General features: G+C 35.2%; 1 protein-coding gene across 3 annotated transcripts in view; it reads right to left on the bottom strand.

Annotated features, from left to right (window-relative positions):
* The window catches only part of LOC128028692 (endoplasmic reticulum metallopeptidase 1-like), a 41,355-nt gene continuing 15,443 nt past the window's right edge, over positions 1-25,912 (bottom strand). For 2 of the 3 annotated variants that reach the window (XR_008187237.1, XR_008187238.1), the window contains 10 exons: positions 15,397-15,609; positions 12,854-13,131; positions 10,743-10,917; positions 7,155-7,345; positions 6,854-7,006; positions 4,629-4,804; positions 4,408-4,523; positions 3,115-3,278; positions 2,562-3,028; positions 1-244 (listed from right to left, as the gene is read on the bottom strand). Coding sequence is in view for 1 of the 3 variants with exons in the window: in XM_052615981.1 (XP_052471941.1) it covers positions 2,852-3,028; positions 3,115-3,278; positions 4,408-4,523; positions 4,629-4,804; positions 6,854-7,006; positions 7,155-7,345; positions 10,743-10,917; positions 12,854-13,131; positions 15,397-15,609 (1,643 nt within the window). In the remaining 2 variants the exon portion in view is untranslated. Of the gene's footprint in view, positions 245-825; positions 3,029-3,114; positions 3,279-4,407; positions 4,524-4,628; positions 4,805-6,853; positions 7,007-7,154; positions 7,346-10,742; positions 10,918-12,853; positions 13,132-15,396; positions 15,610-25,912 lie in introns of those variants that run through there. The other variant, XM_052615981.1, reaches the window with a different exon arrangement.

The following is a 25,912-nucleotide window of genomic DNA, read 5'->3' on the forward strand; positions in this document are numbered from 1 at the left end:
TCTTGATAAAACATTTGAAAGCCATGTTAATATCTGAGGAAGATGTAACCAATGTATCATCAATGTATCCTCATGATCCTCTTCACAAAATCACTCACTTATTGCCACCTCTTTCCATGCCTTCTTTCACACCAATAAGCCGAATATTCTTCCTGCTACTTCTATTTTCCTGCTCGTCAACACGAGCCCAAAGTTGCTTAAGTTGTTTAGCACATTTGCTGTTGTCTTCAGCCATGCTCTTCACCTTGTCTTCCATGTCCGAGTTGCAGCCCCTGGCTTCGCTCATCCATATTTGGGTCACAGTCACAGCGTTTTTAAATTATGTCATGTCTGACTTAATAAAAGATACTTCTGCTGCAACACCATTCAAAATAGCTCCCATTTTAGTCATTTCAGCAAGCAGAACGCTTATGTCCATCTTTGGAGTTTCTTCTTGGTTAGCGTTAGCATTGCTAGCTGTTGCAGAGCTAACATTAGCATCACCCACCATAACTGTAGGCAATCGAGTTTGTAAACTCTTCTTCTTGGACCCCATGGACATGTTTTACAGCGATATCAAGTTTGGTGACTTAAGCAGTTACCAACGTCCAGTAACGTGTTGTTTGGAAGAGATTAAGTTGTTTAAAACCACTATTAGTTTGACGGGGTTCGGAGCTGTGCTACGACGCAGCCATTCCCTTGTACCTCACCACGTGACTCCCATGTTTCACTTTTTTAATGGAATTAGAGAAATGTAATATGTTTATACAAGAATAAAGTTAGCATTAAGCGACTTACATTTTTTAACACAGTGTTGCCTGTTTCTGCTCAGTTTTGCCAATAGAAATTGCTCCAAACAAAGAGCACAGTGCTGTTTTGGTTCTCTGAGCAACACAGAGGATGGTGTTTACTTACTGAATGAATCAGCTTGAATTATTGAATGAATGATTCAGTGTCTCACTCATTAACACAGTCAAATGCTTAGTTATTGAATTATTCCATTTGGATGAATCAGTTGACCGCCACCTGGCATTTTTTTATTTTTATTGAGGTTAATTTATGGAGGTTTTAACTATCTTTTCATTTTTTTAAAATAATTACAAATATCAGTATTCAACATTTTTATGTTTAAAACAAAGCATTATTTATGCATTTGTAACTGCAGATTTAATGCATCCATGTGAGCCGTATTAAACTTTACAGTAAATACATTGAAGTGCCACTTCAGATGCAGATTCCAGAAATGTTTTACCAGATGAAGTGGCTCGTATGCTAACCCTAAGATACAAAAAGTAAGAAAGAGTTAAAAATTGAAAAATTTTGCTGCTCAAACTGTGTATACATTTTTTTTTCAAATAGTTATTTGCTCCTTACCCATTTTCCATTTACTTTCAATACTTAAGTATGTTTAATACAGAAAAAATAAAATAATTTTCATACTTAAGTATATAATAAATATCACATACTGTACTTTAAAACTTTTGTCAAGTAAAATCATAAATGGTGGCTTTAACTTTTACCAAAGTCATTTTGAAAGTTAGATATCTGTTCTGTACTCTTACTTAGGTGTGGCTTCATTCTCCACTGTTAAAAATAAATCAATATTAAAAGGTGAAATACCAGAGGATTAAACACAAGTGTAAACTTGCTTCTAATCGAAATGTTATGACACCATGACTACAAGAATGTAGTGGTTTGTTTTCACAGCAAAATCAAAACTTTTCAAATGTTTTGCATTATTTTCATGACAATTATACAAATAAGTTTTGGTTGCACTTTATTTTACAGTACGTGTACTAACATGTACTTATAGTGTACTTACAGTATATTTATCTAAGAAAGTTCTGGTAATACAAGGTAACTACATGGGGTAGGGTTAGGTTTAGGGGTAGGTTCATGGTTAGTACCTAGTTATTACATAGTTATTGTAATTACTATAATAAGTACATAGTATGTACATGAGGAACAGGACTGTAAAATAAAGTGCTACCTAAATTTGTATTTTCTTTCTTTTTTTATTAAATCATGGAATTTTATTAAGAAGAATCAGAAATTGTATTACACTTGCAATTATTGGACCAGATCTTCTTCTTAATTATTTTTAATTTACTTAAAGGAAACATGAATGTTTTGTGTAGATTTATATCTCAGTGGGATTATTCCTGGTAAAATATGTCACATGCAAATTTGGGGTAAGATGTAATCATAATAAAAATATGTTACAAAGTAAAAATTTTAACAGTATAAAGTAGACTTAATTTTCATTTAAGTGTAATTGAACTTTTTGATTATGTGTTGAAATATGACCCATAAAAATTTTGTATGGTGTTCATGGTATACAAGTCTTGATAAAACATTTTGAAAGCCATGTTAATATCTGAAGAAGATGTAACCAATGTATCATCAATGTATCCTCATGATCCTCTTCACAAAATCCCTCACTTATTGCCACCTCTTTCCATGCCTTCTTTCACACCAATAAGCCGAATATTCTTCCTGCTACTTTTATTTTCCTGGTCGTCAACACAAGCCCAAAGTTGCTTAAGTTGTTTAGCACATTTGCTGTTGTCTTCAGTCTTCACCTTGTCTTCCATGTCCGAGATGTGGCCCTTGGCTTCGCTCATCCATATTTGGGTCACAGTCACAGCGTTTTTAAATTCCGTCATGTCTGCCTTAATAAAAGATTCTTCTGCTGCAACACCATTCAAAATAGTGTCATTTTAGTCATTTCGGCAAACAGAAAGCTGACCCATAAAGATTTCGTATGGTGTTCATGGTTCTGCAGTGAGTGAGTGTGTGTGTGTGTGTGTGTGTGTGTGTGTGTGTGTGTGTGTGTGTGAGAGAGAGATCAGGGCCCTTGAGCAAGTGGCCCTCAGTATCTGTACATGTGGTATGTGCTGATCCATGAGGCCGGGAACACCCAGGTCGGGAATCTCTTCAGTAAGGACTCGAGCTGCTCTGATCGCCCATCTGAGCCAGAGATATAATGAGCAGAGATGGCCAGAGAGATCAAGCCCTCATCAGGAGATGCATCTGAGGACTTGGGCGGCTAAAGACAGACAAAAAAAAACACACATGAGCTCACACAATAAACCCTTTCATACTCCTCAGGTTAAATTTTGACTTGAAACCCACCTGGATCTCAAACCAGAAGTTCCAGGCCGCAGCGTCAAGACCATGAGTGTAAAATATAAAATACATTCCACTGAGATTGGACCCTGGTGTCCTGCCACTGAATGACCAGCCGCTCAGAGACGCACCAGTGTGAAGATGCAGGAACAGAGACATGTGACTCGGACCTGAGCAACAACAACAGATGATCAACACCAGGAGATTATTCAGGATTAATAAACAGAGAGTGTGTTTTGCAACTATATAATAAACGAGTCAAACACACCCGACTGGAACTTTTGAATGCTACTGATTATTTTATTTTCTCTAAAACCATGACAAATATTAGAGTAGATAAACAGACTTCCACAGTCTCTGATTCGTCATGCTTCCTCCCAACCATTCTTTCATAGTTTAAGCCTGATGAATCTTGACATTGTCATCCTGAAGTGGTCATGATACATCTGTCATGGTTGTTTAAAAATGCAAAGCTACACACGCCATTAAAGCTGCAGTAGGGAACTTTTGTAAAAATATATTTTTTACATATTTGTTAAACCTGTCATTATGTTCTGACAGTAGAATATGAGACAGATAATCTGTGAATAAATCAAGCTCCTCTGGCTCCTCCCAGTGTCCTATTGCCATTTGCAGAAATACATCGCTCCCGGTAAGAAACAATCAATCAGAGCTGTGGTCCGTAACTTTGTTTGTGTTCAAAATGTAGAAAAATTTATATAATAAGCGAGTACACCATGAATCCATTTTCCAAACCGTGTTTTTAGCTTGTCCTGAATCACTAGGGTGCACCTATAATAAGTGTTTATATTCGGACTATTTTAGATTGCTTCGGGGATACCGCGGCGGAGTAACCCAGTACCTTTGTGTTTCTTCATAGACATAAACAGAGAGAAGTAGTTCCGGCTACGATGTTCTTCCGCAAGACGCAAGCAGTTCTGTTTATTAACCGCTAGAGCGTCAAAAGCTCCCTACCGCAGCTTTAATTAGGGTTAAAAGAACTGTTGCAAAACAAAAATCAATCTAGAAACAATGACAGCATTAATGATCCAGTCATTATTAAATACAAACGGTGACTTTTGTATGGCCAGGCAGTGCACACACACACACACACACACACAAACACACAAATATGCAACAGTTTTTCATATAAAACAAGTTCAAATATTTTTACATTTTCAAATTTTTTAATAAAACAAAACTGTTTTTGAAGTATAAAGTTCTCAACTGTCATTATCATATTTAATGAAAATCCAGCAGATTTCATTCCTATCATGGTAAGTGAGGCTAAAGTCTCACCTTTGACCTCAAAGGTCATTTTAATGGTTCCCCGTTCAGTCTCCTGTCTGGATAAGAGCTGGAACTCCAGCGGAGCTTTAGGAGAGACTTCAGGAGCCGGAAGATACCAGCTCTTGCTGAAACAATGAAAGACATCTTGAGGTTTAGTGGGCGGCTCAGGCAGCTGAACCCATACATGAGCTACATCATCCAATCCTCCGTCAGCATATATTCATGTGAACCTTGTGAAGCCGTAGTAGGGCAGCTGATCCTGGCAGCGCGTGCAGATGTTGTCGTTGATCTGCGGGATATGTGGAGTGATGTGCTGCATGCCGGTGTAATCCTGACTGTTGATGCAGAAGCCCGAGTCAGAGCTCTGCAGCGATCCGTTCAGCGAGTGAAACCTGCGTGTGATGTGCTGAAAACACACACACGTCTGACTGATGAAGGCTGAACTCACAACTAATACAATAGTCAACTCAGCCAAGAATCATTTGATCGATTCATCAGATTAAGACACATCTTACTTCTAAAGTGCTTTGTTTGTGCTTCACATTTGTGGTTCAATTTAAATATATATATATATGGTTACACTTCTTTACATTATACTTTACTTAACATTAGTTACCAGCATTAGCATTTATTAATATGTTAAAATGTTATAAATATATTAAAATGTTAAGCTCAACACTTACTAATACATTAACATTAAAGCTTTAACATTAATGAATGCACTGGACACTTTTATTAACACTGAAAAAGATGAATAAATGTAAGAATTAATTGCTTATTGTGAGTTCATGTTAGTTAATGCATAACTACTATTAACTAATAATATCTTATTGTAAAGCATTACCATTTATTACATGTTTTATTACATGTTTTAATTTTAGTTTAAGTTATTTTAGTGCATCATGTTCAACTACATAAATGATTTTTCTGCAACACTTCATTTTAAGGCTGCACAATTATGCATTAGTTAAGCATGAACACACTAGTAATTAACAATGAACTTCACATAGAGGAAGGGTATATTAGCCCTTACAAATTTGAAGGATGCAAATGATCATGCAATATATATATACGGTAGTAATGAATGAGGTCACACTTTATTTTAGGGTCCAATTCTCACTATTAACTAACCACATAGTCACAACTATGACTTTTGCCTCAATTAACCCCTTATTTGCTGCTTATTAATAGTTTATAAGGTAGTTGTTAAGTTTAGGGTATTGGGTAGGATTATGGATGTCATGCATTATATGTACTTTATAAGCACTAATAAATGACCAATATGTTAATAATAGACATGCTAATAAGCAACTACTTAATAGTGTGAATTGGACCCTATACTAAAGTGTTACCATGAATGATTAACTGAATGTACAGTAAACACCATTTTACCATTATTTACAACTTAGCTAACCATTTATTATTTTGGTTGCACTTTATTTTACAGTAGATGCACGTATATGTAGTAATAGTTTAATTACAGTGTATTTATCTAAGAAAGTTCTGGTAATACAAGGTAACTACATGGGGTAGGGTTAGGTTTAGGGGTAGGTTCAGGGTTAGTACCTAGTTATTACATAGTTATTGTAATTACTATAATAAGTACATAGTATGTACATGAGGAACAGGACTGTAAAATAAAGTGTTTTTGTGTTATTTTTGTGTAGTAATGTACTCAGTTATTCTTAAATGATTCACCTTCTATCAAGTTAACTGAACAATATGAAGCTAGTAACTATGTTTAATTAGTGATGGTTTTACACTTATAAATTACTAAAATACTGTAAAGACATTTTGACCCCCTGTGTTGAACTTTCACGTTAGAACAGGGAGTTAAATTGTCTTTATTTGCTGTATTAGTGGCAGTTTAGCCATAATTATTGTCTTATTCTAGTCAATAAAATTGAATATCACTCAAAATGTGCAATAATTGATGTAGATATAACTTTCTCTTAAGAACGAATTGTCTTTATTACACTACTTTAACAATTTATAACTGTAAAACCAGATATAATTAAACAGTTATAGCCTAATTTAGCCTAGTTTCATTCAATTGTTCAATTAACTTCATAGATGGTGAATAACTGAATATAACTGCACATAAATATATGCCCTGCTAAGCTGTAAATAATGGCTAAAAGTCATTTATTGTACATTCAGTTAATTGTTAATCACTAGCTTAATTTTGGTTATTTATTGAAGGAATTTGGATCCTTCTGTGGCTAATATTCCCTTGTAAATGTTAATTTAGTCATTAATTACAAGTCTGTTCATGCTTAACTAATGCATAATTCTGGACCCTTCGAACTAACTGTTGCTGAATACCCCCCGTGGCAACTAAATTAATATAAAAAAATCTTATTTTCAGTAAATGCTTATTTTATTTCAAGTAAGGACAATATTTTATTTATATATAAAAACCCCTTCAGTAAAGACAGATCAGTGAGGGCTGTACCTGGACAAAGAGGCGTTTGGGTCGTGGGCTGGACGGGTCGGCAGAATACGGGAAGAACAGACCACAGCAGACCAGAAACAGCATTAGTGTGAACACTGACCCCAGAACAGCCAAGGTCCACTTCGTACTGCGGGACAGATAGATGAAGTGAATCTGGAGAGAGACAGATGGACAATAGGAGAAATAACACGATGTGTTATTTTACATTTGACTTTGAACTTGAATCAGGATGTTTGATTATGAATGTTGGAATCTGTTTGAAATTTAATTTAGTATGTTACAGTTTGTCTGTGTGACTCACAAAATAGGAAGACAAAATTATGGTTGCCATGGTAACGAGTAGCGCCATGGTGAAGTCGGGTGAGGTTTCACTTGAGTTGCGGCCCAGAATAGGCGTAAAGACCTCAAAAATCACTCTGATGAGGAACATGATGTGGATGTATGGCACAGCAAGACCCATCAGATACAGGACAGAGTACAGCAGAGTCGCTCCTACACACACACACACACACTGAGACAGTAGTAATGACCATCAGCCCAATCATGTGGCAAAAGATCATAGATAACTTCATAGGCCTGAATTCTGCTCTTTGACCCCATCCTGAGAGTGGCAAAATAAAAGTTTTATTACACATATTATAATTTTGTCCAGTTCTAATATAAATATATTTAAAAAATATATTTTGTCTAGTTGTAATTCACACACAGCAAAATCCCCAGTGTTAATTTAACACTCTGAGTTTGGACTCATATAAACTCTGAAGCAGTGTTAAAAGTAAAACTGAAGCAGAGTTGAAGTTAATGAGATAATTAAGAAGTTAATTGGGTCATGATTGACCATTATTGAAGACACCTGATGTTAACAAGCAGAATCACCAAACGAGAAAATCACAATTTGTGTGTCACCATTATAGTGTTCAGTGTTTGCTTTAGCTGGGATCTTGAACCTTCAGATGTTTACTTTAGACTTTGTGTTGCTGTGGTAACTGAATTATAACATGCAGACCAGAGCAAAGGCAATCATGTGTGTTATTGATTGTGGTTTGAACTATTTGTCATGTAGTGATCTGAATACGTGAGTTCAGGTTTCATTAATGTATACATAAATTAAGTGGAAAAAAAGCAAGCAAACCAGCATTTTTGGCACAATATGACATGTTTTTAAAAGTTAGTTCTACATAAAGAAAAAATTCTTTATTTTAGGAACACAGACATCAGGAATCAGCGTGAGCATCACAACAACGGTGACCATCAAAAAAAGCATGTTGTAGCCAATAAAAACTCATCCATGGCTCCCATCCAGAGTATGTGAGCGGAGCGTGGAGTGGAGCGGTGTGATTTTGACAGGAGCGAGGAGTGGATTTTTTAAAAGTCAGAGCGTTGTGGTTTTCACTCGCTCCAAGAGCGGTCCACCACTGCTCCATCACAAGTACAATTCATGCCAACGGCCCGTAATATAACTGCATATTTAGCAAGTATTCACGTTAAACATATTTAACTATAGCTTGATACAGATGGATCTCTCAAATCAGAAGGTTACAATGATGACAATAGCCGAGAGGGAAGTTATAGGTTAGTTCTCAAGGAGTTTATCTGTTCCTTTTACTGAATATTTTCGGGTCAAAGCATGATTTAAACAGTTACAGCACATTCACACGCAATCGCTTTTGCAATAATGCATTCAAACAAATGTAATCTTACAGTGTTACTTCATCTGTATCTGATTTTGAATGAGCAGAAATCTTTAAGAAATGCATTGATCTGTAGATAAAATAAAAATGTACTGTTATTTTCATCACAAACAAAATTTGCACAGCAGAATACAGTAATTATATTAACGCGGACATCCATGTTATTAGTTTGGCATGTGGTAGGAAAAAAAAGTTTGCACACAATAGCCTAAGCCACTTTGAAACTCACTTATTATTTTTATTTTTTTAATATAGGCTACGTTATGAACATAACATTTCAAACATACTGAAATACTTTAGCCACGGAGCGAAGGCGGAACGGTGTTTCTAGTATCACTGAGCGTGGAGTGGAGCGGGAGCGGGAAATTGTGAACCCGGAGTGGAGTGATTATTAAATGCTCTGAGCGCGGAGGGGAAATTGTTGCCACTCCACTCCGCTCACATACTCTGCTCCCATCATGCATTGCAGCATGAATAAATTATGAGCTGAACTGTCTTTTTAACTTTTTATTCTAACTATATTTTATTTTTGCTGTTTTTATGTTAATTTTTAGTATCTAGTTTTGTGATGTTCAGAGTAGATCTGTTTATCTGGATATGCTGTTTGTCACCGTTGTTGAGATTCATACGCTGATTGTTGTTATCTGTGTGTGCCTAAAATAAAGACTCTTTAATAAAAAATACAAAAAATCAGAATCACTTGCAAGAGATGGCTAAAAAATGAATAGAAAATGCAGGTTCTTTCATTGTGGAATCAAATTGTTACAATCAATAATGGAAGTTTTATTTAGAGAAAACACTGTAAATTAGTTTAGTAACTCAGGTCAAACAACGATTACATTAAAACATAATCATCACCACCCAGTGACCTTTGCTCTTGACTTGCAAAACAAATTTTTAAAGTAAAAAGCCACAAGCCAAGATCCCAACTAAAGCAAACACTGAACACTATAATGGTGACACACAAATTGTGATTTTTCTCGGTTTGTGATTCTGCTTGTTAAAATCAGGTGTCTTCAATAATGTTCAATCATAACTCAATTAACTTCTTAATTATCTCATTAACTTCAACTCTGCTTCAGTGTTTTACTTTTAACACTGCTTCAGAGTTTATATGAGTCCACAGACTCCACACTCAGAGTGTTAAATTAACACTGGAGATTTTGCTGTGCATATTAAAGCACCCCATTATACTATTTTCTTTTACCAATAATTTGGTTGCGGGAGTTCCCTATCAACCAGTTTACATGCATGCAAGGTCAAAAAACACTTTTATTTTCTTTACAACGTGCATTTATTTTACCTTATTTCTCTTTGATGATTTGTAAACCAACATATAGCCTCATCCTCTATCATGACTCCAAGTAATAAGAAAGACAGACGTTCAGTATTTATCAACACATTTCTAGACAAAAGCAGGCCACAGCTGATTAGCAGAACTATAACATGAGTTAACTGGAGACCTACAGCTGCAGTGAATGTGCACACAACACAAAACCACTGATTCTTCACAGCCTTATCCTTTGGAAGTGAAAATAAACCAGGTTCACTTTCACAGCGCAGATCACAGCATCTTCCTGACACTGTTATCCACACAAACGAGCTACAGAGGATGTGTTTGTGGGATGTCCACATATAATGTATTATGCAAATGTCGTAATTTGTGATGTATGAACTTAATGAAAATGGGATTTGAATTTAAAACGACTCGTTTCAGTGGTTCTGAGTCAGCTATTTATTTTGAGAGAGAAGAACTTTATTTATGATGCATTTTTAGCTTTTTAATTTAACTAAAATATATGCATACAGGCAAAATATACTACAGAAAAAAATAAATAATAATAATAAGCCCAGAACAATCCAGAATTAAGTAATTGGCTTTTATATTGACTACTGAAGCCAAAGCAAATTATTGGAATGTTTCCTTAACAATATTTACTTTGTATTTTGGTGATGTCATATGTAATTTCTACACAATATTAATCTATAAATATTTAACTTATTTTAAAATGTATTTGTATACAACCATGACAGCAGTAATAATAATAATAATAATAATCTGTCTCAAATAAATAGATCTTATAAGCTTCATCTCAGAGGAATAATAAACAAAAAATGTTTTACTGAACTGAACTCAACTCATAGACAGAGACAGGATGAGTGAATGTGAATTGGGTGTGTGTGGTGTGAACTCTGACCTCTGGCTCTGAAGTGCTTACTGAGCAGCAGTTTGGTGATGAGCGGGAACACCACCATCATCATGGGCACATATGCTGAACACCAGCCACAGGAAGTGAGGAAGAGCAGCACACAACACCACAACAGCAGATTGACGTCAAAGAAGAGCTCGGCCAAATCCATACGACCTGTGCTCTGAACCACACACACAGATAGCCCAGCTGATTCATCAAACACACTGTCACAACAGCCAAAAATGACAAAATGTATAATAAGAGTTAAGAGCGCAACTAATGGAAACATTAATCACTGTTATGGTGACACACATTAGAGTTAAACCTCTGTTAATTCTCAATAAAAACTTTTGTAGATGTCTAACAGAAATAAAGTGTTTATTTTCTTGTGTTTCTTGCTTCTTTTTCTGTTCTCTTCTTTCCTTCCTTGATTCTGCTTGTTAACAGGCTTATTAAGGCTGAAATTACTTCATATTTAATATACACAGATTTTGTGGCTCAAATAAGGTCCAGTTCTGGTTCATTTCTTTACTCTTGGCTGACATGTGGCATTGCTATGGCCTGCTTATGGCTCAAATCTGGCAAACAGGAGTGGTCCGCCCAAGTGCCATTATTCCACGCTGCATGTGGGCCAGATCATCTTTCCACGGGTGCCAGATGTGGGCCGGATCTGGGCCGAAACAAAGTTGCTATGTGGGAGCCTATGTCTATTTAGAGTGCTGAGATGTTAAGATGTCACAGAGGACTTATTTTATTTCTTTATTCCAACTTCCAATGGTGTAGTCTACATTAGTTATTAATAAATTATGTTAAAACATGAATAAATGACTAATTATTGACAAAGGCAAAAGAGCTGTGTGCGTGTGCACATTTGAATAATGTCGGGCTGTTAACGGGTTCGGGGTTTTAAAAAGCTGTCAATCAAAATGTACATGTCGGACTCGGGTCCTATCGGGCAAAACTTTTAAGGACCGATTAAATCTATGGTGCAGTGCTGAAACGTCTTTATAATTGCTGGATAAAGCTGTCTGTCCAGGTGTGGGTTGGGGTAGTGTCTAGCCGCTATTCCACCATTGGGCCAAACTGTGCATTTAGCAAGTTACAGAGAAACTGACAACCAGACAACAAACAAGTGACCGATCCCATTTGGTGACATCACTTCACAGCAAACTCCCCAGTGTTAATTTAACACTCTGAGTTTGTACTCATATAAACACTGAAGCACTGTTAAAAGTAACACTGAAGCAGAGTTGAAGTTAATGAGATAATTAAGAAATTAATTGGGTCATGATTGACCATTATTGAAGACGCCTGATGTTAACAAGCAGACTCACCAAACGAGAAAATCACAATTTGTGTGTCACCATTATAGTGGTCAGTGTTTGCTTTAGTTGGGATCTTGACCCTTCAGTTATTAACTTTAGACTTTGTGTAGCTGTGGTATGTTTTTTAAAAGTCAGTTCTACATAAAAAAAAAAAACATTATTTTGTTTAGACACACAGACATCAAGAATGAGTGTGAGCATCTCAACAACGGTGACCATCAAAAAAGCATGCTATAGCCAATAAAAACTCATCCATGGCTCCCATCATGCATTGCGGCATGAATAAATTATGAGCTGAACTGTCTTTTTAACTTTTTATTCTAACTATTCTAACATAATCATCACCACCCGATGACTTTTGCTCTTGACTTACCAAACACATTTTAAAAGTAAAAAGCCACAAGCCAAGATCCCAACTAAAGCAAACACTGACCACTATTATGGTGACACACAAATTGTGATTTTTCTCAGTTGGTGATTCTGCTTCAGTGTTTATATGAGTCCACACTCAGAGTGTTAAATTAACACTGGGGATTTTGCTGTGTACATGCATTCCACAAGCACAGGCAAGCATTCCAGGATAATTCTGGGCCAGGGACAGTTTGTAATCATGTTATGCATTTGTCCCAATGTTGGAAAAGCAGCTCAGCAATTCACCTTTTTGCATGCCTTCTTTCAGCACGACCATTACTCCGAGCTAAAGCTATCCCTTTCTCCATCAGACCTGTAACTTTAGTCAGCTGAAATCATAGCAGATGAATTAATGTGTGGGTGTGTTGTCCCATCACTCACCCTGCACCGGGTCTTGGCCAGGGTGTGGATCAGCACGATAATGCCAACAGCAACAGATCCGTACAGAGAGATGGCCGTGTAAAAGTGACTGTACCAGAACATGGAGTGGCCCGTCAACTTGACAAGCAAAGCCACAAACATAACCGCCAACAGAGTGAAGATCCAGCTCAAGATGAGCATGAACGTTGCACACACCAGCTCACATATGTACCTTCCAGCTGCACAGAGCATGTTACGTGTCAAAACACTCATGTCACAGGAGGGCAGAAAGATCTGATCTGGAAAATAAATAAATATTATTTTTAATTATTAAAAAATTACACTGGTTTGGCATTAATATATACATATATTTATATAGGAACATAATTTCAGCAGCAAAGGCTATTTTATTGGTAAACTCACAGTATATATTAAAATAACCATAAACACACAGGAACTTTAACAATATTTTACTAAAATATAATCTATAAAATACAATTGTATATAATATTTTAATAAGTATGGTGAATATTATCAATATTACAAAATATAGCAATTATATAAGCCTCCATATACACTATAGACCAAAGGTTTGGAAACATTACTATTTTTGATGTTTTTGAAAGAAGTTTCTTCTGCTCATCAAGCCTGTATTTATTTGATCAAAAATACTGAAAAAGATGTAATATTGTGATATATTATTACAATTTAAAATAATTGTTTTTAAATGTATTATACTTTAACTTATCATGTATTTCTGTGATGCAAAGCTGAACTTTTAGGATCATTATCCTATCATCATCATCCTTTAGATCATGTAATAGAATGATTTCTAAATGATCATGTGATAGACTGCACAGCAAAATCCCCAGTGTTAATTTAACACTCTGAGTGTGGACTCATATAAACACTGAAGCAGTGTTAAAAGTAACACTGAAGCAGAGTTGAAGTTAATGAGATAATTAAGAAGTTAATTGAGTTATGATTAAGCAATTTTGAAGACACCTGATGTTAACAAGCAGAATCACAAATGAGAAAAATCACAATTTTTGTATCACCATTATAGTGGTCAGTGTTTGCTTTAGCTGGGATCTTGGCTTGTAACTTTTTACTTTTAAAGTTTGTTTGTCAAACCAAGAGCAAAAATCATTGCGTGTTGATGATTATGTTTTAATGTAATTGTTGTTTGACATGAATCACTGAACTCATTTACATTCTTTTCTCAAAGTAAAACTTCCATTATTGATTGTCACAGCTTTGATTCCACAATGAAAAAATCTGTTTTTTATATACATTTTGTAGGTATCTCTTACAAGTGATTCTGATTTTTTTATTATTAAAGAATTCTAATTTTAGGCACACACAGATAACAATAATCAACGTATGAATCTCAACAACGGTGACAAACAACATATTCAGATAAACAGACCAACTCTGAACATCACAAAACTAGATACAAAAAATGAACATAAAAACAGCAAAAATAAAATATAGTTAGAATAAAAAGTTAAAAAGACAGTTCAGCTCATAATTTATTCATGCCGCAATGCATGATGGGAGCCATGGATGAGTTTTTATTGGCTACAACATGCTTTTTTGATGGTCACCATAGTTGTGATGCTCGCGCTGATTCCTGATGTCTGTGTGTCCAAACAAAACATATTTTTTTCACGTAGAACTAACTATTAAAAACATGTCATACTATGTCAGAAATTCTGGGTTGCTTACTTTTCTTTTCCACTTAATTTATGTATGCAGTAAAGAAACTTAAACTCAGGCATTCAGGTCACTCTATAACAAATAGCTCAAATCACAATCAATGGCACACATGATTGCCTTTACTGTGGTCTGTCTGTATGATATAATTCAGTCACCACAACCACATAAAATCTAAAGATAATAACTGAAGGGCCAAGATCCCAGCTAAAGCAAACATTGACCACTATAATGGTGATACACAAATTGTGATTTTCTCGTTTGGTGATTCTGCTTGTTAACATCAGGTGTCTTCAATAATGGTCAATCATAACTCAATTAACTTCTTAATTATCTCATTAACTTCAACTCTGCTTCAGTGTTACTTTTAACAATGCTTTAGTGTTTATATGAGTCCACACTCAAGAGTGTTAAATTAACACTGGGGATTTTGCTGTGTGGATGTTACATGTGACACTGAAGGCTGGAGTAATGATGCTGAAAATTCAGCTTTGCATCACAGGAATAAATTATTTTGTAAAGTATATTCAAATAGAAAAGTATTATTTTAAGTTGTAATAATATTTTACAATATTACTGCTTTTTCTGTATTTTTGATCAAATAAATACAGGCTTGATGAGCTGAAGAAACTTCTTTCAAAAACATTAAAAATATTAATGTTTCCAAACTTTTGGTCTGTACTGTATTTTATTATAAATCAGAAATTTCCCAGGAATAGTTCTTTTTTTAATTTTTTTTTAAATTTAATTAATGATCTTTCTAAATAAACCATGATAACATGAAAAAAAGTCACAATTAGTGATTTGTAATTAGTAATGAGATTAAACACATATTAACCATCACGTACCCACTCTGCGGGTCAACATGCATTTCGTGCCCAGGTAGATCATTGTGGCGATGGCCACCAAATAGTTGATGATGGTGCCGACATGAGCAGGATACACCACCAGCATCACTCCCAGCATGTCAAAGAACACCATGTTACCACTACGATACTTAGAGGAATCCGCCAGTTCTTCAGACATCACCAAGTGCTTAAGGAGAGACAGGATGTTGTCGCCTGGTGACAGAGATAAACAGGAAGTCCATCATTCTCAAAAAAAAACTTTGGCCGCGTCCGAAATCGCATACTTCCATACTATATAGTAGGCGAAAAACAGTATGCGAAGCAAGTAGTATGTCCGAATTCTCAGTATTCGAAAAACAGTAGGCGAAATGTACCCGGATGGCATACTACTTCCGGCCGAATTCCGTAGTATGCATAGGATGGACACTTCTCTATCCCATGAGGCACCGGGAGGGGGCTCGTCATACTCATATTCGAAAATAACGGAAAATCGGAGGATCGTGACGCCGCTGTTTTGAAGTGCAAGTACCTTATGGATAAACGCTGTTCATTGTGGTTAAAGTGTACTTGTTTAACATAATTCAAGTAAACGACTGATTTGTTAAAGTTTTACACATTGTAAACTGATGAGACTATTTTGTAAATTGAGTTAAAAAATATGTTTAATAATCATTATCGATCAGAGGCTGTGCTTCAGCTTGTTAAGGCTGCTTTCTACAGACGGCTCGTTAATTTAATGATATAAAGTTACAAAATTGTAAGTAATTGAAACGAGTTAATTTACATTTTACTAGTGTTGATATTTTGATTAAAAAAATGTTGGATAACTTACAAGGCAAACTATTGTTAATAGGTGCCTCAGTTTGATTATAAATCATCAGTAATGTGTAAATCCTGTTCTGATGTTACAGAGACTGATGAACACAATCTTGTTCTCATCCACTGATGGCACCCTATACACTGGAAAGCATAATTCAGTAAGTATATAAATGAAAATGAATCTTAACTACACACACTCTTTACATGTATTTATGTTAGGATCATCACTGATTTATGCTGTTTTTTTATTATAATATGAATTTCCAGGTATTTCCAGTTGTTAATTGGTCATTTGCAAAGTACTTAATAGCAAATAACTTTTGAAGCAGTTGTGTGCACTGATTTTGTAGCAGTTTCCAGTTGTTTTTTTAACATCTGAAGAATGTTGTCTTGAGAATGGGTGCCACACTTTAGAGAAATACCCATACAAATTATTCTCTTTATGTATTTATTTATTTATTTGTCATTTCTACATGGATAAGAGCACAAAGCTTCAGACAAAACCACATTAAAATTTTCATAAAGTAGTATAATAGGGCTTAAAGCAACACCAAAAGGGAATTTCTTAAGATGTTTCTATAATAATGTCAGGAAAATAAACTTCAGCAGCTTCATTTCATTAACTGTAGATGAGGACTTTAAATTTGGGAATCAAAAATGAGTGAAAAAAAGTGGAATTCAAAAATATAACCCAGGGATAAAGTAATACATATTATAAAATTAAACTTGTTGTAATTATGTTGGTATGATATGTTATGTGATATGTTTCTAGGTTTTCAAATTATAAGATGAATTCCCAGTTATGAGTGTAATATATTTATGTGTATATATAAATACACACACGTTTAAATTTAAATACTTACATGTGTATTTATACATATGTGATTTTATAGTATTTATATTTTTTAAATAACTAATATATGTATATCTTGATTTGACAGTCTTAAAATGACCTTCACAACGTACACAAGCTTAAACAATAGCACTATGAGAACATGAACTGATTTGCCTGTTCGACTGTCCTACAGGTAATCTGCTCTTGAAGAACTGCACACGGTCATCTGCTGTGACACAGCTGTGGTCCGTTTGTCCCGCACATGCTGTCCTGTGCTGACTTCTGTGTTTTTGGGTTCCAGTGTATCATCGTCATGATCCTCATTCAGAAGACGGAGGTTGTGGAGCACTGCACAGCATGCAACAACATCTGCACAAAGGCAGAACTCACTTCCAGGGCCTTGAAGAAGAAGATGGAGCACAGCTGGTCTTCATCATCCTGAAGGCTCTCTCAACAATGTTCTGTGCACGAGCATCATTGGTGTTGAATCAAAGCTGTGCAGGATTGTGTTCAGACTCTCTGTCTGCAGTGATGAGGCAGATGAACACTCACACAAGGACACACACCATCTCCCAGGATGTGTTTTCCTGCAGGTGGATAGGCCTCCAGAGTTCTTCAGCACCCTGGCATCATACACAGACCCGGGATACTCAACAAAGATATCAAGGTACTTACCATGGTGGTGACCTGCAGCTGAACAGAATGAAACCACTTCCTGTTGAAATAACATTGGGCTTCACTTGCTGGAGGTTCAGTTTGTATGTGACAGCCATCTATTGTTCCAGCTACCAGAAGAAAAGCTGCTTCCACTGCCTCCAGGTCATCTGTGGTGAAGAAGGCAATCAGCCTCCTCAAAATCCCCATGACAGACCTGCTCATTCTGTGCACAATGTTATGCAGCTCTTGGATGTCGAAGGCCAGTGACAGCAGCCTGTATGATGCTGTTCACAGTCTGTAAATATTTAGTTTTTGTTTTTTAGAATAAAACTTCAATAGGTTACAATTTTTTTTGCTGATATATATATATCTAACTATATATATTTATATATGTGTGTATATTGTCTATAATGTATATATTATGTATGTATTTATGTATATATTGTGATGTGTGTGTGTTTCTGTGTATATTTCTATAATGTATTTGTGTGTATTTATGTGTATATATGTGTGTGTGTGTGTATTTGTCCAAGCATTCATTCAAGTTTATTAATTTATGTTCGTTGTGTGTAATTTTATTTGTATTTATGTATTACAATAAATTACTTTATATCCTTACATAAAATCAGGCTGTCATTCTGTTCACAGCTGTAGCTGCTGTTATTCTGAGGTAGAAAATTAAAAGCTAAATTTACTTTAGTAAAGGATTTACAAGCTGTCAACTAAGGCATGATCTGCGAACAGCTGACCGACGCCTGCTTTGAATTGTTAATTCAAACGACATAAAAACGCAGACGAAAGCGGTAAGAAAAACGAAAAGCATCACATATGTTCGCTCAGTAGAGTGGGCTCTTTAAATTTACGCGCTGTTGTGACGACGTATGTCACGTGACAATGTCAACATGGCGGATGTAGTACGTCCGAATTCCATTCATACTACCCACATTCATACTATATAGAACGTACTTTTCTAACGGTCGAGTAGTACGTTCAAATTCAAATGTAGTACCCAGTACGCAGTATTCGATTTCGGACGCAGCTTTTGACTTCACGCTTCAGTTTTAAGGTGCTCAGACATATAGCTGTAAACCTTCAACAGTTCAACCAAACTTTAAATGTCAGCACATAAGCTAAACGATGGTTAACTCATGCATTAGAGTAGCAGTGATGTCTGATCCACAGAGAATTATTATAAATATAGCTAGAATTAAAAGTTAGTGAACTAACTTTGATGTTGGCTTGGCCATCTTAGCCATTGGGCAAAAGAGCCACGTGTGCCCAACATTCTTGAATTGCCCCGCTGAAAATAATAATAATAATACCATGAAAAAATACACCTGCAACAGTCTTTTTCCATGGTCCCTTGCTGTTTTCTTTTTAAATAAAAAGCCTAGGCTATGATAACAGCTACAACAGGGTTGTCTAGCTGCACTGTAAAAAGTGTTTCCCTATATTTATTCAGTAAAATTGTGTCAAAATTTTACAAGCAATATTATTAATTAAATTTAACACATTTTAATTAAGTAGAAATAATCATTAAAAATTAGTAGAATAACATGAAAAAATTAAGTAAAATTTACATAAAAATATTGATTTCATTGGACAAAAAACAAACAAACAAAAAAACACTATGCTAAAGAATACTATGTTATGCATGCCTGGCCAGTAGTTGGCGATTATGAAACACCATTCGAAAACATTATATGCATGCACATGACATCAGCCTTTTTACAAATTCACATTTTTGTTGCTTATATAGATATGATAAAGGCATCATGTTCAAAAGGTTATAATGCCCCCAAAACAGTTATTGGAGACACCTAAAGTTCACAAACCGAATCACTGAATGAAAAAAATAATAATAATTTGCTTACCATTGTAGTGGTCAGTGTTTGCTTTAGTTGGACTCTTGACCCTTAAAATTTTAAACAGATTTTAATTGGTTGCTAGTTGTGATATTGCAGCTAGATAAGCCAAGAAGGAAATGCAACCAGGTGGTGTTATTTGTTTTTACATCATCATTTGGTCTGAGTTGGGTGTGTCTTATCAATAACCAGTTTCCTGTGATTGAACAATATAAGCTCTGGTGTTTTCAGCATTATCAGAGAAATTCTTAGAAGCACCTCTGATTAAAACCTTGTTAAAAAAGAAAAGTGTTTTCATTTAGACAAACAGACATCAAGAATCAACCTGAGAACCTCAACAATGGTGACCATCAAAAAGCATGTTGCACTGCATTCTGGGTGCCACCAATCAAAACTCATTTTATGGCTCCCATCATGCTTTGCGGCATGAATAAATAATGAGCAACGATTCTATAGTATTTTGTTTTGTGATTCTTACAGTTCGTCTGAATATGCTGTGTGTCACCATTCTTGAGATTCATACGCTGGTTCTTGATGTGACTGTGTGTCAAAAGAAAGTTCCCTTTTCTCTGTTTTAAACATAACTCTGGTTTACACTAAAAATTCCACTTGTTTTTTCTTTTTTGTTGAATCACAGGGCTTCTATTTTGTCTCAGAGATCAGACTCTGAATGAGTTCAGATATTCAGGAAGAACAAAGATTATGTAGTAGCGTGACCAAGACTACCTGATCATCTTTATTCTTAGTTTGTCTAGCTGTTATAACTGAGTTACAACAGCAATACAAAATACAATATTAAAACATCAAGGGCCAAGAGCACAACAAAAGCAAACACTGACCACTATAATGGTAACCAATAATTTACCCTTTGATTCTGTTTGTGAACTTTAGGTGTCTTCAATAACTCTGTTTGGGGGGCCTTAAGACACAGCCTTTTGAACATGATGCCTGTATCATATTTATGTAAGAAACAAAAATGTTAATTTGTAAAAAGGCTGATGTCATGTGCATGCATATAATGTTTCATGATTGCCAACTACTGGCCTGGCATGCATAACATAGTATTCTTTAGCATATTGTTTTTTTGTTTGTTCGTTTTTTGTCCAATGAAATCAATATCTTAATGTAAATTTTACTTAATTATTTCATGTTATTCTGCTCATTTTTAATGATTATTTCTACTTAATTAAAATGTGTTAAATTTAATTATTAATATTGCTTGTACATTTTTGACACAATTTTACTGAATAAATATAGGGAAACACTTTTTACAGTGTGGATGCGAAATAAGTCATGCCTATTTTTCTTGTGTATGTATTTCACAGTCCTGTCACCATCGTGTTGTGGGCAACGACACACAAGTTAACTGAAACAATGCGGTTTGAATCAAGGTGATCATAAGGGGTCCAAGCACAATGATTTGTATAGATGATGCAGTTACACAATTATCTTTTCAAGTAAATTATGAGTCCTTTTGTGAGTACTACACTGTAAAAAGTGATTCTCTATATTCACTCAATAAAATTGTGACAACAGATTACAAGCAATATTATTAAATAAAATTTTTACACAAAACAATATTTACACAACTATCAATACTTTGTTGAACAGTTACCAAGCAAGCAATGCTTAATTTGGTTCAGTTTGTGGTGTGAAAAGGTTGCATTAGCAATTAAAGAAAGAAACACTTAAGCAAAACATGGTCAGGTCCCTAATTATTATTATTTTTTTAATCAATTTCACTAGTAGCGTACAGTATGAAGAATTTTGGGGTATAATATTTCACAGATCACTATTTTGCCATACTCACTTACATAAATTAACTAGTGGTAAAACTGCACCCACTGGTAAAACAATTCTATCTGATTTTTGGATTGACTTTGGATAAATTCTTGTTAAAACTACAAAGTAATTAAATCAAGAGCAGTGAGTGATTTACTTTCATTTCATACATTAAAGACACTGACAGCAGAGCTAGTAAATTAGACGCGGTCGCCTTAAGAGACAAACGCATCCATTATAATGATACACATCCGATTTTTTGCATATCTTTAATTTCAGTTAAGACATAACCACATACTTTTTCGAACACACTTTCCAAGACGGGTATTTCAACATATTTTGTATATATTTGTTGTCGGTACAAAAGCAAGAAGACTTTGAGACGCGTCTCTGCTTGCTCCCTGATCACCAGAACACTGCGGTGCTGAATTGAGCTCGTTCGCTTTTCGCTCTTTTTTTCTGTTTATTTAAACTGCGATTTGTATTTGTTCGTTCAGGTTCAGGATGACGTGAACGTCCTGAAGGAGAGCTCGATTCAGTGTTGCTGTCCCTGTTCGCGAGACGCGTCTCTCTCTCGCACCGAACACAGCGCGAGTCTCCAGCTGCTCAGTTCAGCTTTCCCCCATCGCGGGGCTGAAGCCAACTTGATGTGTTGAATGCTCGGAGCACGTTATAAAACGTATTCTTAAAATACACATTTCTGTTTTAATAAATGCTCATATTAAATAATAGCATAACACATAAGTTGGTACAAAAATGATCAGTGATACATTTACGACCATTTTGGTCGCAGTGTAGTTCCCTGCTTTACCATGTTATGCAGCGACGAGCAATCACTGTGACATTCAGCCTGACAGAGAAAATCTCACAAGCACATATAAATACTCATTTTCATGTGTATAATATATACTTCTAATTGTTTTGTGCCATTTCGCTGCAGTGTTTTAATGTGAAAGGCTGTAAATTCTCTATATGGACTTCAAGTGTTCAGAGAAATACATTGCGAGCTCGCGGGAAGTTGGCTGCCGCGAATATATCATGTTATTACTTTAAACAGTTCAGAAACATCTGAATTTAGCTCTTGGTGTGTTCTAACGGGTACACAGCAAAATCCCCAGTGTTAATTTAACACTCTGAGTGTGGACTCATATAAACACTGAAGCAGTGAAGCAGTGTTAAGCAGTGTTTGTGAGATAATTAAGAAGTTAATTGAGTTATGATTAAGCATTATTGAAGACACCTGATGTTAACAAGCAGAATCACAAACGAGAAAAATCACAATTTGTGTATCACCATTATAGTGTTCAGTGTTTGCTTTAGCTGGGATCTTGACCCTTCAGTTATTATCTTTAGATTTTATGTGGCTGTGGTGACTGAATTATCGGATAAAATGTGTTTTTGCTTATTAATATTAATTATGCAAGAGAAAATAAGACTCCTGGGTCTCTTAAAATGAACAACTAAATTTCCTTTTATAGAAAAAAAAAATATATTTTTAAATGCATACATCAAAAATAAACATTTAATTATTATCCATTGTTTCTCTGTCTGTACTTGTACTGTGAACAATGACAATAAAGTTGACAGATGAATTAAGTGCATTTAAGTGCCATTCAATTGGGGTTTTAAAGAAAGCATTTTCTGAGATGCACATTAAACACAAAACATTAATTTAATTTATATTTTAATTATTGAAAATTAAGCAAAATTAACTTTTTGGTAAACAAAGGAGATTTACTATTAAAAATAAAAAAAATGTTAGATTTCTTTTTTTTGTAGTAGGCTATGTACATTCTGCTGAACAATAGTAATACATCTCTGGCAAATACTTGTTTAAAACAGGACTTTTATTTTGACGGGTTGGCGTACCTTTACAATTCTATGCATGTGATGTGACGTTAGTTTTATTCAAATCAAATGGTCAAATGCTCATGAAGTGACCGTCAGAGCAGTTCTGGAGATGTTGTTCATGTGTTCTCGTCTTATTTAGTGAGACAGCAGATGTTGAAATTACCGCGAGCGTCACACACGCTTCAGTGTGTGTTAATAAAGGAAGTCGCACTTCTGCTTCATTCATTAACAGAGACACGCAGAACATGCAGGATTCATATTTAAACCGACTTTTCCGCCTTAATATTTACAGATATTAGTCCATATCGTGATTTGATGTAAGTGCAATTACCTATTTTTAATTAATTCATTCAAAATTTGGCAAATTACCAGTCATTCTGCGTTAAACTGTAAATTCCATTTTTATGATTGGATTCCGCGATTCCCTCCGTGTTTTCTGCATCGTGGAAATCATAGGGCCCTAGTTGTGGTATGTACACTGATCTATAATATCCTTTCTCTTCTTCTGGCTTCCTGAACCATAATTCCGTTTCATGACTGAGAGGAGGTTTTGTATTTTGCCGGTAGCAGAGATCACGTGGTTGGCTGGCTGCTGTCAGCGACTACAGAGAGGGGCCCCCTTGAGGGGGATCCCGATAACAGTGTCATCACACGTTACTGCATTGACGATCAAAGGGGCGCTCACACAGTGTCGCTGCATTTTATTCTTAACTAGCTCAGGGCCCCAAGCAATTGCTTGGTTTGCCTGCCTTGTCGCGATGGGCCTGATTGCAGCATGTTTTTTTCGTCACCATTGTAGAGGTTCATATTTGATTATTGATGTCTGTGTTTGACCATTTACTGGCATAGAAGAAAAATGTATGTGTACAAAAGTTTAGAAAGTCATTTTTATATTAACTGATTATCACAGAACCACTCTTAGTGTCATTTCAATCTTAGTGACTCTTAGTGTCATTTTTACTAGAATCACTTATACTAATTACACAACACCTACTTCCTCAGAGATTAGACTCCATACAGATCAATAATTGATGATTCTCATCACCGATATAACATATAAAAACCTACACCTAGGTACAGGTTAGCACCTGATGATATTTCTTCTGGGCTTTTGAGTTACAACAGATGTGTTTTAGAAACACATGGTTATAACAGCCAGAGAAAAGACTAAAACAGAAATCAAGGGTCAAGAGCCCAACTAAAGCAAACACTGATCTCTAACATGGTTACTTCAAATGAAACAATAAATCAACATCTAAACCTTAGTTCATTCTCAATAAGATCTTCTGTAGACGTCTGACAGAAATAAAGTCAGTCTGGTTATTAATAAGTGGAGCTGGTGATGCTGTTTGTGGGTTGTTTAATCAGATCTTGAGAGATTTCATGTATTTTATTTCAGTTGATTTCATCTAAGGCTGTGTCTGAAGTCAGTTGTAGTAGTTCTTGTGTTTCTCTTTTCTTCAGTGATTCTGTTTGTTAACAGCAGCTGTTCATCACTAATTCTCAATCAGCACTTAGTTAATCACTTAATTACTTAATTGCAATGTATAGCTTCTTTTCTGAACTCAATTGAATTAAGTAAAAAGTACTTATAACTGCTAGTTTTAAAACTTAAATGTTTTAAGGTAATCGGTTTCCTCAAATGGTTTGAGTTAACATAACTTGTCAGGTTTTAGTGAAGGTGTGTCTGAAGTCAGTTGTAGTTCCTTTCTCTCTTTTCTTGATTAATTCTGTTTGTTAACACCAGGTGTTCATCACTAATGCTCAATTATCACTCAATAAATCACTTATTTATTTAATTGCAATGTAAATCTTTTTTCAGTGAACTCAACTGAATTAAGTTCAGAGTACTTAAATGGTTTAAGGCAATCGGTTTCCTCAAATGGTTTGAGTAAACCTAATTTGTCAGGTTTTTAAGGATATCTGTTTACTCAAACGGTTTGAGTTAAGTTACTTGTCAGGTTTTACAGTGATGCGGTATGTAAACAAAGACAATTTAGATTCTTTCAGAGTGTGAATCATGCAAAGGTTATATGGGATCCAAATGTTTTGAGTTTTGACAGTTTTGTAAATTATTAATTGCTAAAACTACTTTTTAAGTGTGTGAACAACCTTGCACCAGAAATATTCTGTCAACTAGTTTTGAAACAAAAGAGTGGAATAAGAACCAGAGGCACAGCAAGTGGAAACTGTATAGCCGCAAAACGTAGAACAACATTTGGTCAGACATAATTTTCAGTAAGAGGCATAAGATTGTGGAACGCCTTACCATCAGAAACAGTGACAGAACTCAAGGTTTTTAATACACATTTAAAGCAATGGCTGAAACTGAAACAACTCTGTGAACATTGACTGTACAGGATACAACACAATGCATACAAAGATAAAGTTGCATATGTTAGCATGCACAGACATATGCATACTTTCGTGTTTTTGTATTGTTAAATGTGTCTAGACTCTGTTTTATAGAGATTTCTACATCTATTTAAGCCCATATCTTATATTATGTATGGGATGTATTTATTGTATGTATTTTAATAGTTATAATTTTTAATTCAATACTCTGTAATTTCTGTTTTAATTTTACAAGCCTAACCAGGGACAGGGGTTGCAAATTAGTCATGGCTATAAACCTGTATGCATGGCATCTACTTTGTATTTTTATAAAGCAATGTTCTATGAATTTATCCCTGTGAAATAAACATTA

The sequence above is a fragment of the Carassius gibelio genome, chromosome A15 (genome assembly GCF_023724105.1).
Source record: "Carassius gibelio isolate Cgi1373 ecotype wild population from Czech Republic chromosome A15, carGib1.2-hapl.c, whole genome shotgun sequence".
NCBI classification, from domain to species: Eukaryota; Metazoa; Chordata; class Actinopteri; order Cypriniformes; family Cyprinidae; genus Carassius; species Carassius gibelio.